This window comes from Danio rerio, chromosome 17 (assembly GCF_049306965.1).
Source record: "Danio rerio strain Tuebingen ecotype United States chromosome 17, GRCz12tu, whole genome shotgun sequence".
NCBI lineage: Eukaryota > Metazoa > Chordata > Actinopteri > Cypriniformes > Danionidae > Danio > Danio rerio.
The window spans coordinates 39139110-39154365 of record NC_133192.1 but is presented as its reverse complement, the minus strand read 5'-3'; the positions used below and the strand labels follow the sequence as shown (position 1 = coordinate 39154365).

The 15256-nt window shown below is 35.7% G+C and overlaps 1 protein-coding gene across 7 annotated transcripts in view; it reads right to left on the bottom strand.

Annotated features, from left to right (window-relative positions):
- Nucleotides 1-1248: 1248 nt before the first annotated feature.
- tmem62 (transmembrane protein 62) overlaps nucleotides 1249-15256 on the bottom strand; it is a 32537-nt gene continuing 18529 nt past the window's right edge. For 2 of the 7 annotated variants that reach the window (XM_073927809.1, XM_073927805.1), the window contains exons 11-16: nucleotides 14024-14108; nucleotides 13826-13921; nucleotides 9489-9607; nucleotides 5355-6747; nucleotides 3832-4976; nucleotides 1249-3640 (exon numbers count right to left, since the gene is read on the bottom strand). Coding sequence is in view for 4 of the 7 variants with exons in the window: in XM_073927805.1 (XP_073783906.1) it covers nucleotides 6427-6747; nucleotides 9489-9607; nucleotides 13826-13921; nucleotides 14024-14108 (621 nt within the window). In the remaining 3 variants the exon portion in view is untranslated. Of the gene's footprint in view, nucleotides 5082-5158; nucleotides 6748-9488; nucleotides 9608-13825; nucleotides 13922-14023; nucleotides 14109-15256 lie in introns of all 7 variants that reach the window. The other 5 variants (XM_073927807.1, XM_001923726.8, XM_073927806.1 and 2 more) reach the window with 4 other exon arrangements.

Genomic DNA, 15256 nt, shown 5'->3' with positions numbered 1-15256 from the left:
GTCAGATAGGCAGAGAGTGAGTCAAGTGACATTAAGCGAGTGGAGCGAGCAGCCGAAAATGTTTGGATACTCATTCGTAAAGGTTTCTCTTCGTGCGTTTTTGTTGCAATGAACGAAACTGCTGCAACTAAACAAAGTTGTGCCACCTGTGCGCTACTTTAAAGTCCTGTGCCTTTCACATATCATGTCTTTTCCACGCGCAAGTTCGTTATTTCCAATGTAAGAATATTTGCCAATATGTGCGCACAAGCGGAGCCATTTACATTAGATGTGATAACTGTGAAACCATAAATATTCAATATATATATATATATATATATATATATATATATATATATATATATATATATATATATATACACATACACATATATATATATATATATATATATATACATATATATATATATATACATATATATATATATATATATATATATATACATTACATATATATATATATATATATATATATATATATATATATATATATAAGAAAAAAATATATATATAAAAAAACATATATATATATATATATATATATATATATATAAAATATATAAGAAAAATTATATATAAGAACAAAAAAATATATATATAGTAAACAGTAGTAATTACTGTACTTTTAATGCAGGTTTGACTTAAAGAAGTATTAATTAGTATTTAAAAAAATAATTATATTCACAATAGAACTGCACAATAAATTGTTTCAGCATCGATATCGCACATCCACAATAGTCACAATGTTGAGTTTATATGCTGGGATTATAGTTTACCAGGAGCCACAATTCAGAACACAGAAGATTTTTGAAGTCACTGAAGGGTTTATCCATTATGGAGCATTCAGGCACGAGATATTAAAGTATTCAGAAACATTAAACTGTACTGTTTGTAACTCTAAGAAATATGTTTTTCTATTATTGTTTATACAATGAAGACTATATAGTGCTATTTTACATTTGTTTTTTCAATTTCTGTACCTGAATACTCTAATATATTACCAATAACAATCCCTATAATATTTCAGAATAATCCCAGTCAGTCTAAATTAATGAATTCTTTCCAAATAGAGCTATTCAAGCTATCTGGTGAAATTTTATTTATGTTGCAATATATAATCACAGTGTGAGACTATTCCAATACGTTGCAGCCCTAATTAACACACATGCTCACAGTTGTATGTGTATCATTTCTTCTTTAAAGGAAGTCCCTATAACACCTTTACAGGATAAAAGAAAGCACAAAATATGAAATTCACAATATGAAACCCCTTTACTTTGTTGTACATAAACACAGCCAGACGAATCAATTCCAATGCAAGATGATTCAGAAGTGCAGAAACGTGACGTGGATGAACAGCATTTCCAGCTGTAAAACTGAACGATGTATCCATTTACTTTGGACATTGAGTGTGGCGAGGCCAATTTTTAATAATAAATGTGTTTATCCTTCAATGAAAATAAGCTAATTTAGTGCCTTCCACAACAAAAATGTCAAATTAAAAAGAAAACACTCGATCACAAGAACAGAGAATGCCCATAAAACAGTGCAGAACAACTGGAAGGAATATTACAGTACATTACAATATCGATGTGGATGAATACCTTCAAATAAATTAAATAGCAAAAACCAAATTCACATTTCTTCATCAAACATTCAAAGTCCTATTGGTGCACCACAAATCTATAATCGACACATATTGAGTAAATCGTCTAAAAAGTGTTGGTTCTCAACCATCGCGTGCCTTAAAAACCACCAACACGGCTCTCTCAGAATGACATCCAGGTCATTGAAAGACAGACGAGAGCAGCCGATTGTTGAAGTCGTCACTTTCCTGAGAGACAACGGAGACCTTGAGTGACCCGACTGAACAGGAATTGACCAGAAACTCTTGTCAAGTGGATTACGGGTCAAAAAAAAAAAGTCAGTCCTTAATGACGACACGACATTTCTTTTCAAGCTGGTCCAAATGGCCATTGTTCGTATTTAGTTTGTTTGCAAGTACACAAAAACAACAATAAAAGAGCTGCTTAACACCGATTCTCGAATAAACGTGTAACGGATTTGTGATTGTTTTCTTTTACAAGTGGTCGGTGTTTTATTCAGTGTGTATATAAACAATTGGCTTTCCTTTTCAGCATTTCTTTAGATTAAGTGGTCATTGTGATAACTGTGGCTATAGTGCAAGAAGTGTTTTACATTCATGCAGATCCATATAAATATAGTGGTTTCTTCCTTTTGAGAGTCCTTTATGTGTTATATATAATAGATTGTAGTTCAAAATTGGCTTTTCGCACTGCAAGGTAAAACTGGGTCAGGGAGGAGGTCGACTTTGCATTTGTGTGTCAACTTCAAGGTTTGTTGATTAATTTAACCGATTAATGATTCATTTAGTCAAAAAATCAAGTTCTGTCATAAGAGTTTTATCTTTAAAACACAAATGAAGATAATTCAAATCATTCCTGACAAAAGCATGTCCCTTTATTGGTTCAGATCATTTTTTAAAGACATGGTAAATGTTATACATGTTGATTGAGTGCTTTAATCAATGATCAGAAGAGACTGATTTAATTTAGACTATTGTTTACATATGAACACTAATCAGCAAACATCAAATATTGTCAAAGGAAGCAAAAAAAAACCTCTTTATTTGTGTTTCAAAAATGAATATTTTAAAAAGATATATTTTGGGGTGAACTATTTAATCATCCTCTTAAGGCCCAAGGTGTTTTTTTTTTACATGCATTTTTATTTCTCTTTGCTATTTGGACTTATTGAAACCCAATTAGAATAAAAACCCAAGTATCATCTTTTGATATGATGTACTTTTAGAGAAAAATGATGTCCATATATGGACTCGTGGTCCGAATTACCCTAAAACATTTTATCCGGATTGTATTTTAATGCATATATAACATAAACATTTTTTTTTTAACTTGCTTTGACTATCAGAGAGTAAAAACTACATTTTGGACAGTTAAAAATAGGGTTTGGGACATTTCATATGCTGCAAAACAGTATGTATTGCACTGTATGTCTGTAACAAAATATAAAACATTCAAAGTATTTTAAATAGCCACTTAAGAGCTAAAATGTGCTGTTCACATATGTGCCACTCGAGCCCTAGGAGGTTATGGTCAGCCTAGGTGTTTTTATAGAAGATTTGCATTTAGATGACAATGTTCCTGTGTTGCTCACAAATCTGCAAAAACAGCACACCAGGCCATTAGGGGGCAGTGTCAATTTGTAAAGAAACACTGTTCATCTGCACACATTTAGTCCTGTAGTCTGCCATTGTTGTTTTGGTTTTAAAGAATTTGTTTGTGACCATATGGTGCATTCGTCATATTGGACAAATCGTATTTAAGACGCCACTACAGGGTCGTTATTACAAGTAGCAAATTCGATAGTTTCCAAGTTGGGGGCATGTCAGAGAGAAACACGGCGGAATCGCTGATCTGTAGTAGAGTATATTATGTAGAATTCTCTAGTATAGAAAACCATACACCGTTATAGATAGATCTGTGGGCAGAATTTATGGATGCAAAGTCGACTCTTGTGGATGATTAGTGACAAAACACAACTGATGTGAATTCTTTGCACTTCATTTTTTATAACACAGGGGTGCCCAAACTCAGTCCTGGAGGGCTGGTGTCCTGCAGATTTTAGCTCTAATTTGACTCAACACTCCTGCTCGGATGTTTCTAGAAAGTCTAGTAAGAGCTTGGTTAGGCAGCCCAGGTGTGTCTACTTGGGGATGGAACTAAACTTTGGAGGACACTGGCCCTCCAGAACTGAGTTTGGGCACCTCTGCTATGCAAAGTCAACAACCCCTCTTGAATTTTCTTGTAAGTTATCAAAAGTAGCCATCTCGTGATGACGAAAGTGACTTGAACGACTTTTCAGCTTCAAAAATAGGAATGTTCCAGGAGGACTTGAGCACAGCACTAGATTGGACTCATAAAACGTTTGTGCCTGATGTCAGTTTTGTTTTGTTTTTCCCTTTCGAACATTAGTTGAAACTAGTATAATTTGAAAACCTATTTAGAAAGATTTTGTTTTCAGGCCATCAAAACACTTTAATTAAAGCACAGTGTTGTGTAAACACCGCCTAAATTTGTCATCCATTAAATTATGTTATATATTAGAATTTGTCAACAAGTGTAATAAAGACGTGAAGAAAGATGGATCTTCTTCTAGTTGCAGTGCAGTTTAAAATCATTTGAGGGCATCCATATTAATCGGTCTTTCGTTTACAAATGAACACCGATCAGAAAACATCAGATATGTAAAAATAAATGGAAGTAAAAAAATTATATATAATAATTTGTGTTTCAAAGATGTCTGGAAATATTTTAGGGTGAACCATTTAGTTATGGTCAGCCTAGGTGTTTTTATAGAAGCTTTGCATTGAGATTATAAATGTCGAAATGATTTCTGCTCACAGATCAGCACAAAACAGCTAAAAACCCTGTTTTAGGCATACCAGGCCAGTAGGGGGCAGTGTCAAATTTTTAAAGAACCAGTGCGCATCTGCACACACACACACACAGTCCTGCAGTCTGCCATTGTTGTTTTGATTGTAAAGCATCCATTTAGTGCATTCGTGGTATCGGACAAACCGTTTTTATGACGCCACTACAAAAGTCGTTAGTATAAGCGGCAAACTTAACATTTATCAAATTTTTCCAAGTTGTGGGCATGTCAGTGAGAAACATGGCAGAACCACTGATTTGAAATAGAAAATTAAATATGAAATTATATATCTTATTAGATATTGATCAGTGGGCGGAAATTCATTAATGCAATGTCGACTCTTGTGGATGATCAGTGACAAAACGCAACTCATGCGAATTCTTTGTTCTATAAACAGAGTTAACAATCCCTGCTGTTTTTTCTTGTATGTTATCAAATGCAAGTACAACGCCATCTTGTGATGACGAAAGTGACTTCAACGCACCGTACGTCATTATCCGCTTGTTAAGTGATGACGTGTTTGTGACGTATGTAATACTGTTTTCGGGTCCAAGCCGCCATTCACTGGAGTGGAGAAATCATTCGTTTATGATCACTTTTTATTCCTATCACACATTAAAGTTAATTTTACATAAAGTCATAGTGTACACAACAATCTCTGGGCTTGCTGCATCACAAATACCAAAATTTTAACAATTTATAAAACAATGAATCACTTTCTGGCCATCGGATATTAGGCATGGACATATATATTGCGATCGTGACTTTCGAAAGTATTAAATCGCTTTGTAAAAGTTTATTATTACCATTTCAGTCTCCCCATTCAGTTGAATAAAGCGCTTGGACCCGGAAGCCTGGACACTTAACAAGCGGATTACGACTTGTCATCTCATCTGCTTGTTAAGTGTGACGTCATGCGATGCGGCTTCTGGGTCCAAGTGCTTTATCAAACTATTTTGGGAGACTCGACAAATAGTAATAATAAACGATTACAAAGCGATGTAATACTTTCGAAAATCACGATGGCAATATATACGTCCATGCCTAATATCCGATGACCAGAAAGTGATACATGTTTTATAAACTGTTAAAATATTAGTATTTGTGATGCCTTATGTCCAGAGAGTGTTTTGTTTACCATGATTTTATTTATGATAGGACTTAAAACATGGCCGTAAACAAATATTTTCTCTATTCAGGTCCAAGCTGCTACTCATTTGGAAACAATTTCATACGTCACCGATACGCCAAGACTTAGCAAGCGGATAAGTAGGAACATCCCGTTAGGACTTGCACACAGCAATAGATTGTTTGATTGTTGCATTTTTGGTAGTTTGTGTGGTGATTAAAAATCTTAACCCTGCATTTTAAAACCTTCTTTTGAAAAATGTTTTGTTTTTAGGCCTACAAAACATTGGTTTCCATTTTGAACTAATGCACAGTGTTGTGTAAACATCCCCTAAATTTGCCATAATGACACCCTCCGTCCATTAAATGATCTTTCCGATATTATAATTGGTCAACAAGTGTAATAAAACCTTAAGAAGGATTCATCTTCCCCTAATTAAAACCATGGAGAGCATCCATATTGATAACGGTGGCAGTTTCATGCAGAAACATTGATTGCGAATATCAGGCAGTCATATTTCTTTCCTGATGCTTCTTCACAAATAAAAACACACATAATATGACAAGTACGCAATGCTCAGTTTATCAACGGAATAAACCTCACACAACTGCTCGGGTTCACAACGGTGGAAACTGGCAACCTACCGACGTGTATTAGTGAACTTTCAGACAGCTCCGTCATCCGCTAGTGATGTCATCATCGCTCCAATACAACGAAGTACTATTTTCGATATCTCTAATGGAAATCTGTCGAAAGGAGGGAAGAGTTTGGCACAAAACAACGCCCGGCACAACGATACAGACGAGGTGAATCGGTCACCGTCACAACGGCCGGTTGGTTTTGCTGCCATCGGAGAAGCGCAGGGGTTTCCCCCACCATGCCCTGTACACCAGCAGCAGGCCCATGAGGAGGGCCCAGGTGCGTACAGGTGACATGAAGAAGGCCAGCGACCCGTAGGTCTCCAGCAGGAAGTAGCATGAATAGGCCTGCCAGATCATGAGGACCAGCATGCCGAGGTGTACTGCCAGAGTCCTCCATCGGCAGCCCGGCCGGCAGAAATGAGAGCGGAAGTTGGTGCCGCGACACCTGTGGTGGAGACTCCAGCAGAGGTAATAGGTGAGGGGCATATTGAAGAACAGCACCTGTGGGTGAAACACGCCTTGTTATATGATGGTTGTAATTGGGCATTCGCTGATTGCAGTTGCTTTGATTTCGATTCCATTTCACATCATATAGACATTCATTTTTGATAGTTCTCCCTATTATGATGTATAATCGAAGTACATTTCCACCTAGTGTTAACATGTTTTCAGTAGTGCTAGGAGATTAATCCTGATTAATCAAATCCAAAATAAAAGTTGGTTTGACAATATACAGCGCATGGGGAAAGTATTCATAGCGCTTCACTTTTTCCACATTTGTTTGTTACAGCCTTAATCCAAAATGCATTAAATTCATTTATTTACTCAAAATTCTACACACAATACCCCATGATGACAATGTGAACAAAGATTTTTTTTAAATTGTTGAAAATTTCTTAAAATAGAAAACCTGAAAAATAATGTACATAAATCTTCACAGTCTTTGCTCAATACTTTGTTGGTGCTCCTTTGGCAGCAATTACAGCCTCTTTTTACAGTCTTTTTGAATATGATGGCACAAGCTTTGCACACTTGTCTTTGGGAATTTTTGCCCATTCCTCTTTGCAGTACCTCTCAAGCTCTATCAGGTTAGATTGGAAGCGACGGTGTACAGCCATTTTCAGATCTCTCCAGAGAGGTTCAATAGGATTTAGTTCTGGGCTCTGACTGGGCCACTCAAGGACATTCACCGAGTTGTTGTGAAGCCACATTGATATTTTGGCGGTGTGCTTTGGGTCATTGTCCTGCTGGAAGATGAACCGTCGCCCCAGTCTGAGGTCAAGAGCATACTTAAGCAGGTTTTTATTTAGGATGCCTCTGTACATTGCTGCATTCATCTTTCCCTCTATCATGACTAGTCTTCCAGTTCCTACGGCTGAAAAACATTCCCGCAGCATGATGTTGCCTTCACCATTCTACACTGTAGGGATGATTTTAGTCTGGTGATGAGCTGTGCCTGGTTTCCTTCAAACGTAACGCCTGGCATTCACTCCAAAGAGTTCAATTTTATTCTCATCAGAGCACAGACTTTAGTTTCTTATGGTCTGAGACTCCTTCAGATGACTTTTGGCAAATTCCAGACGGGGATTGGCTTCCGTCTCTCCACTCTACCATACAGGCCAGATTGGTGGATTGCTGCACAGATGGTTGTCCTTCTGTAAGGTTTTCCTCTCTCCACAGAAGAACGCTGGAGCTCAGACAGAGTGACCATTGGGTTATTGATCACCTCCCTGACTAAGGCCCTTCTCCCCCAATCACTCAGCTCTAGGAAGAGTCTTGGTGGTTCCAAACATCTTCCACTTACGGATTATGGAGGCTAGTGTGCTCATTGGAACTTTGAGAGCAGCAGAAATTTTTCTGTAACCTTCCCCATCCTTGTGCCTTGAGACAATCCTGTCTCGGAGGTCTACAGACAATTCCTTTGTCTTCATGCTTGGTTTGTGCTTTGACATGCACTGTCAACCCTGGGACCTTATATAGACAGGTGATTTACCACAGGTGAACTCCAATTGAGCTGCTGAAACATCTCAAGAATGATCAGTGGAAACAGAATGTATCTGAGCTCAATTTATAGCTTCACGGCAAAGGTTGTGAATACTTAAGTACATGTGATTTTTCAGCTTTTTTATTTTTAATAAATATGCAACAATTTCAAAAAATCTTTGTTCACATTGTCATTATAGGGTATTGTGTGTAGAATTTTAAGGATTTTGAAATAAATGAATTTAGTCCATTTTAGAATAAGGCTGTAACATAAAAAATGTGGAAAAAGTGCAGCGCTATGAATACTTTCTGGATGCGCTGTACTTTCCAGTAAACCTACTTTGAAACTGACCTGAAAACATTTGTATCTAAAGCACAGTGTTGTGTTAAAACCCCATACGTTTGCCATAATAACAGGCTTCGTCCCTTAAACTATCCTTTATAAATTATATTTTGTTAACAAGTGTAATAAAATGTTATCAAAGTCTCAGTGATCCAATCACAAGTGGTCACTTGACTATTAATGCTAGTAAATTACAAACAAATGAAAATAAGAGCTAAAGACGTGGAACGCGCAACCGGTTTGCGGCAAACATGAAATTCAACTCATGAAATTCGTGTTTGGTGTGAACTAGTTGGCCAACCAAAGAGGAGAAAACAGCATGCACACTGATGTCATGAGGAAAAAACTTCAGTTTAGTGGCCAAACAAGAACCAGAGTTCAGAAAGTCCTCACCCCGGCCAGAGTTTTTATGTTGTCCCATGTTCATCTGGACAGCAGTGAGACGCATTATCATTCACAACTGGTATTAAAAGGGTTAGTTCACATAAAAAACAAAGCAGCAGAACACTATTTATATTTTAGGCTAGTTTCAAGTCAAATTGGAATGATATCCTAGTTTCACCAGCAATACATATCATTTCTGATCATTGTATTTTTAGTGTTTGTCCAGACATGTAGTCCACCAATAAAGCAAAAGCAAATGATCAAATCAATTCCCAAAAGACAAAATGGAGTTCAACACTACATTTCTTCTTGTTCGATAAGCTTTTTCAGTCAGATAGCCGTCACAGCTGGGAAGAAAAGACAATCAAACGTTTGTTTCGTAATGACTTTTAAGATTGCATTCCTAGCGCCCACACGCCACTCCAGATCGTTTTCTGAAACTCAAGTATTCGGGTTCCTGTATTGTTCAGGAAACATAACCAGTTCTGGATGAGAACAGGTTCACTGTTTCCAACGTTAAATCTTGAATTACCTGAATGAATCCCACAACATACGTCAGGCTGCCTTCAAGGAAATGCCCATCCACAAACACACCGAAAGCAAAGCAGACGCCAATGTGTCCATCAATGACCTCCCCAATGAACCACGGACCTGAAAATCCAGAAACAAAACACTATTTTCATGTATTTCTCAGTGTATATAGGTCATATATTTTGGTGCATTTGAACAAAACCGATACATTTATGAATCTATAGTATATATTTATTTATATAACAGTTCTGTCTGGTTCTTGAATCTGATTGGCTGATAGCCATGCAATATTTTGCCAGTAACATCACACAAAGGCCTCTTCACCCTTTACCTCTGTGTATTACTCCGCCCACATACAGCAAGCAACAAGCAGTGGCGCCCCCAGAAAATTTTCTTAGGGGTGGCCAGAAGAGGCCGCACCAAATCTTGGGGTGGCAAAAAAATCTGAATTCAGTTTAATGTTATATTTGTGTTTTTGGTAAATGTAATAATGTAGTTTTTATTCATTTAATTAATTCTTCTTGAAATATTGCTATTTATTCCTTGAAGTAATTCAGGAAGTACATGTGCAAACCAAATAAAAATCTATGTTTAGTTTAAAAACACTTCATATATATACTGTATAAATAACTTTTTACGTGCTTTTATTGTACATCATACGGTATATGCCATGTCTAAAATTAATGAAGATTAATGAGTTTATTATTCCCAGAGATGGGTTGCAGCTGGAAGGGCATCCACTGTGTAAAAATGTGCTAGATAAGTTGGCAGTTCATTCCACTGGGGCGACCCTGGATTAATAAAGGGACTAAGCCAAAAAGAAAATGAATGAAAAAATAATGAGTTTATTAATAACCCAAATAAATGAACAAACTGAACAAAAGGCATTACTATACACACTCACTATACCTAATAATATTATTTATCCATATTGCTTTTTGAGCCATTTTATTAATGCAGCTTCTTCTATTCATATACTGTATCTTAAGGTAAATATTAAATTGCCATTGCTGTCTATTGAAGGTGTGTGCGTGCTGTCAACGACGATCTGGAAGGGTAGTGGCGGTTCTAGTTTAAATGACACCCTGGGCGAACTCATGTTATGAAGTCTTACCTCCCTGACTCCTTATCTCTCCTTCCTGCTTTAAAGGCATGCTTAGTGAAAGTAACATCATCATCATCATCATCATATTATATAAACTTTAGTCGACTTTCACCTCTACACAATAGGCTATTACTCCGTTTCGCGGCGCGTATTTTGTCGGCGTGCATGCAAACAACCAACCGGGATTCACACAGGAGTGCGCGAGGCGCGTGGGAATGGTTTTCTGCGCGCATGCATCAGTTTGCTTTAACCAGCATTCAGCATTGAACCAGCACTAAGGGGGAGAGACAATGAATCAGCTACGTCAGTAACACCAACAATAATTTAGTAGCTGCATTTCATTTATTTAAACATTGGGGATTTATAAGTACATTTAAATCAATAATGTCAACAGCAAAATTATATTGGGGTGGCCACAGGGGTGGCCAGAGTTTACCGAGGGGTGGCCGTGGCCACCCCTGGCCACCCCTTGGGGGCGCCCCTGGCAACAAGCAGGCTATAGTTTGACAAATATTACTTTTGTTAGACAAAATGTAATTTTAAGGCTTTAGTCGAGAATGTAGTGGTTTAGATTGCAAATATGCAGTTTCTTTGTAATAATAGTGCCATTTTTAAAATATTTACAATTTCTAAAAGCTCGTTGGTGGCCAAAGACGATTTATGTTGTCTATCCACAAGATGACGCCAGAACCGCATAATAAGCCCTTGCTCAGTGTGTTCTCTTGAGCGCGAAAAAAAGCTCGTGGTTTTTAAGGTGGACCGGATAGAGTCAATAAGAAGCATGAATGAATGGCGGAAGAAAGTAGTTTCTAATACAAAAGGGTTTTAGACTCTCTGTGTTTGATATTCTTTTTTATGTACAAGATTGTGCCGTCAAACTGTTGTATGAATGCAATTTATACATTTTTTACATCATTTATACAACAGTTCTGTCTGATTCTCGAATCTGATTGGCTGATAGTTGTGTGATATTCTGCAATAACAGCACTTGTACAGCCTGTATTACTTCTGCATTATTCATATTTATAAGGATAGTGCCTATTTTAAAATATTTAAAATTTTGAGATTTAGCGAGTCGGCTTCCATCATCCTGTCATACTGAGCAGAGCAAAGACGGTTGACATTCCACCATAAGATGGCGCATAATAAAATTCTTAGGGATGAAAAACTCAAATTACTGAGTTTTAAATGTCAATTACAGCTGATTAAATCATTACAAAACAGGTAAGTGACATTCTAAGTCGCTCTCTTTTGTTTGTAGCACTGTATTTATACCAAAGTAATCTGGTGGTGAATGAGTTGCTTTGACTTTTTCGGGGTTAATTATTGTGATCTCCTGATTGCAACATAGAAATACAGCAAAATCAGTGTAGACTAATGACATTTTATTCCGTTCCACCTTATGATCTTAAAATGTCCTGAAAATCCCTGTTTTGTCATCATTTTAAACATTACGCTACAGAATCATTCAAACACTAGCTCTAAAGTGACATTGGTGTAGTAACAACTTGTTTCTGCTGTTCTGACGTCAGCTGTAGATGTGAAGAAATGGTGAAAGAATTTAGTTCCTCATACAAATGTGTTTTTGAGACTCTTCGTGTGTATGTATATATGTATGTATATATGTATGTGTGTGTGTATATATATATATATATATATATATATATATATATATATATATATATATATATATATATATATATATGAAACATTAATAATAGTCATATTGTATTAATAACATGTATATATTAAGAGTATATTAATAACATGTATATACTAATAGTAATAGTATTTTAATGACAGATATATATTAATAGTATATCAGTATATAATAATAGTATAATAATAGTATATAATAGTATATATTAACATCTTAATAGTATATTAATAACAGATATATTTTAATCACCGAACAACTTTAGAAATAGAATGATTATGCAATTAAATTCAATCAAAATACTGCAAAAAATAAAAATAAAATTTACCAACTACAATTTTTTTACAAAAATTTACATATTTTTTGTTTCTCTTGATTTTTTATTAATCTCTTTAAAATTTGTATTTAATATTTTTGGGACGGTTATCCTAAGTTATTTTGTTAGATTATCTCCAGATTTGGCTTTAGTACTGACTCATCTAATGTACATGCACAAACATAATATTGAATAGTTTCCTCTTTAAAGATATGAATGTAAAAGCTAGATTTGTGAGACTGTAAAGTGCAAAATAAATAAATAAATGAATACAAATAAAATAAGTAATACATAAACAAACATCCATACAAACACATATTCATACAGTTGGCGCCAGACAACACATTCCTAAACATAATCGATTCAATAACTAATCTCTGAACGGATTTCTTTTATCTTTGCCATGATGACAGCGCATAATATTTTACTAGATTCAAGATACTAGTATTCAGCTTAAAGTGACATTTAAAGGCAAGTTAGGGTAATTAGGCAAGTCATTGTACTTTAACAAAAAAAATATTGCTTAAGGGGGCTAATAATATTGACCCTAAAATGTTTTTTTTTTTGTTTGCTTTCAAATTAAAAACTGATTTATTGTAGCTGAAATAAAACCAATAAGACTTTCTACAGAAGAAAAAATATTATCAGACATACTTTCAAAATTTCCTTGTTCTGTTAAACATCATTTGAGAAATATTTATAAAATAAATAAATAAATAAATAAATCACAGGAGGGCTAATAATTTTGTCTTTAATTGTATATATGGGTTTATATATGGCTCATTTAAGGGCTCTTTACTCAACGTTGTTAACTAAAACCTAAAAACAGGTTCTACATTATGACAATTAATTTACCATATTTTAAGCTCCTGAAAACACTGACTTTGGAAAAGTGAATGATTACGTTGATATGCCTGACATTAAACAACATACCTATTATTGGCAACTTATGAATATCAAATGTGAATGATTTCTATTTCCGCAATAAACGGTGACCAAAACTACATGCTGTAATCAGCGCACTTACCAGTTTATTTTTAGTTAATAATTTTATCAGATTAATTACACCCCCAAGCTCAAGGGTTGTATAAAGGCATTTAGAAAAACTAAGCAGCAATTATTTATAATATAATAATTATCTCATTATCTATCATTCATTCTTTCTTCTGAATGTTTCCAAATGAACCACAATACTCTCTTTTTCAGTATGAAATGATTAAATCTCCCCTGCAGTGGAAGTGAAAGTCACTATTCTCTTACCTAATGCTGTACACAGATTGAACAGCAGCAGAGTGTAGAAGAACACGTTGCTCTTGCTGACCAGATGCAGGGACATCCAGGCTTGAGAGGACAGTCCTGTTGAATGGTCAAGAGTCAGTTGTGCTTTATGATGACCATACATTTTGGATTATAAAGGCAGAACAGGCTTTTTTATTTAAGCTAGAACAACTGAAATACCTCTTGTTGAAGAGACTGGCATAAATCTGAAGAGTACAAGCCCACCAAGGTTTAGTAAAACTATTACTACGAAAGCGATCCGTGCCTGTGGAAATGAAGCATGGCTATTAGATGCATGTGATGTTTATCTGTTTATCATATATGCATGTGATCTGTTGAATGCAGTTGCTTTTAGAACGCCAAATGTTCTCCACCCATTCAAACTATTGATTAAAATACAACATATTTTCCCACCAGAAACTATAGTTGCTGCATATTTAATACCTAGATTTTCCAGAAAAAAAAATTAAAACCGGAGGAAAATAAATGCAAAACATGTTCATATACACACAAAAAACAGAATAGATTTGTTTAAAATGAGCTGAAATACAATTTTTAAGATTTCATTGGGACAACTTTATTGTTTTATGTCAAGTCCAAAAACTAAGAAGTTAACTTAATTCCTTCATGTTGTCACATAAATCGATTGTGTAAAAATAGGGATAAACCGAAAATAATACTTGGATCATATATTGGTTCGGTACTGCATATTTTTGCTGGATCGGGTATCGGCCAGCTGGTACCGATCCAAATCCAATCTTGCGCGTGTGCTATATATGTGTAATGTATAAGCCAACCAAAGCCATCAAGCCTATTACAAGGCACTAGAAAGTTGTCATGTAGGCCTAATATATCCCAAATGTTCTGAAGCCGTTCTATAGTTTAATGTGAAGCACAGATGAATATTCAAGTAGGGATGGTTAGGAGGCCATGATGGACAGAGGCCAGTGGGCACATTTGGCCAGGATGCCAGGGTAAAACCCTACCCAAAAGATCACTCAGATCATTAGGATCATATAAACTAGAAGTTCCAAGAGTTCAGTCAAAGCAGGGTGAATCAGCCTTCAGCCACTATGCCCCTCGCTGCTGGAATCAGCTTCCAGAAATGATCAGATGTGCTCCAACATTAGGCACATTCAAATCAAGACTGAAAACACATCTGTTTAGCTGTGCCTTTACTGAATAAGCACAGTGCTGCGTCTGACAGATTGCACTATTATGTTTTTTTCTTCTTCTTCATTCTTTTATTTCACATTTTACCCGTTTTTATGTTTTTTTTTACTCATTTTTGAATTGCCACTGTGTATGAAATGTGCTATATAAATAAACTTGCCTTACTTTCTTTCGAAGGACATCCTGGGATTTTTAACAACCACATAGAGTCAGGACTCTCATCCGAAAGACGGCGCTCAC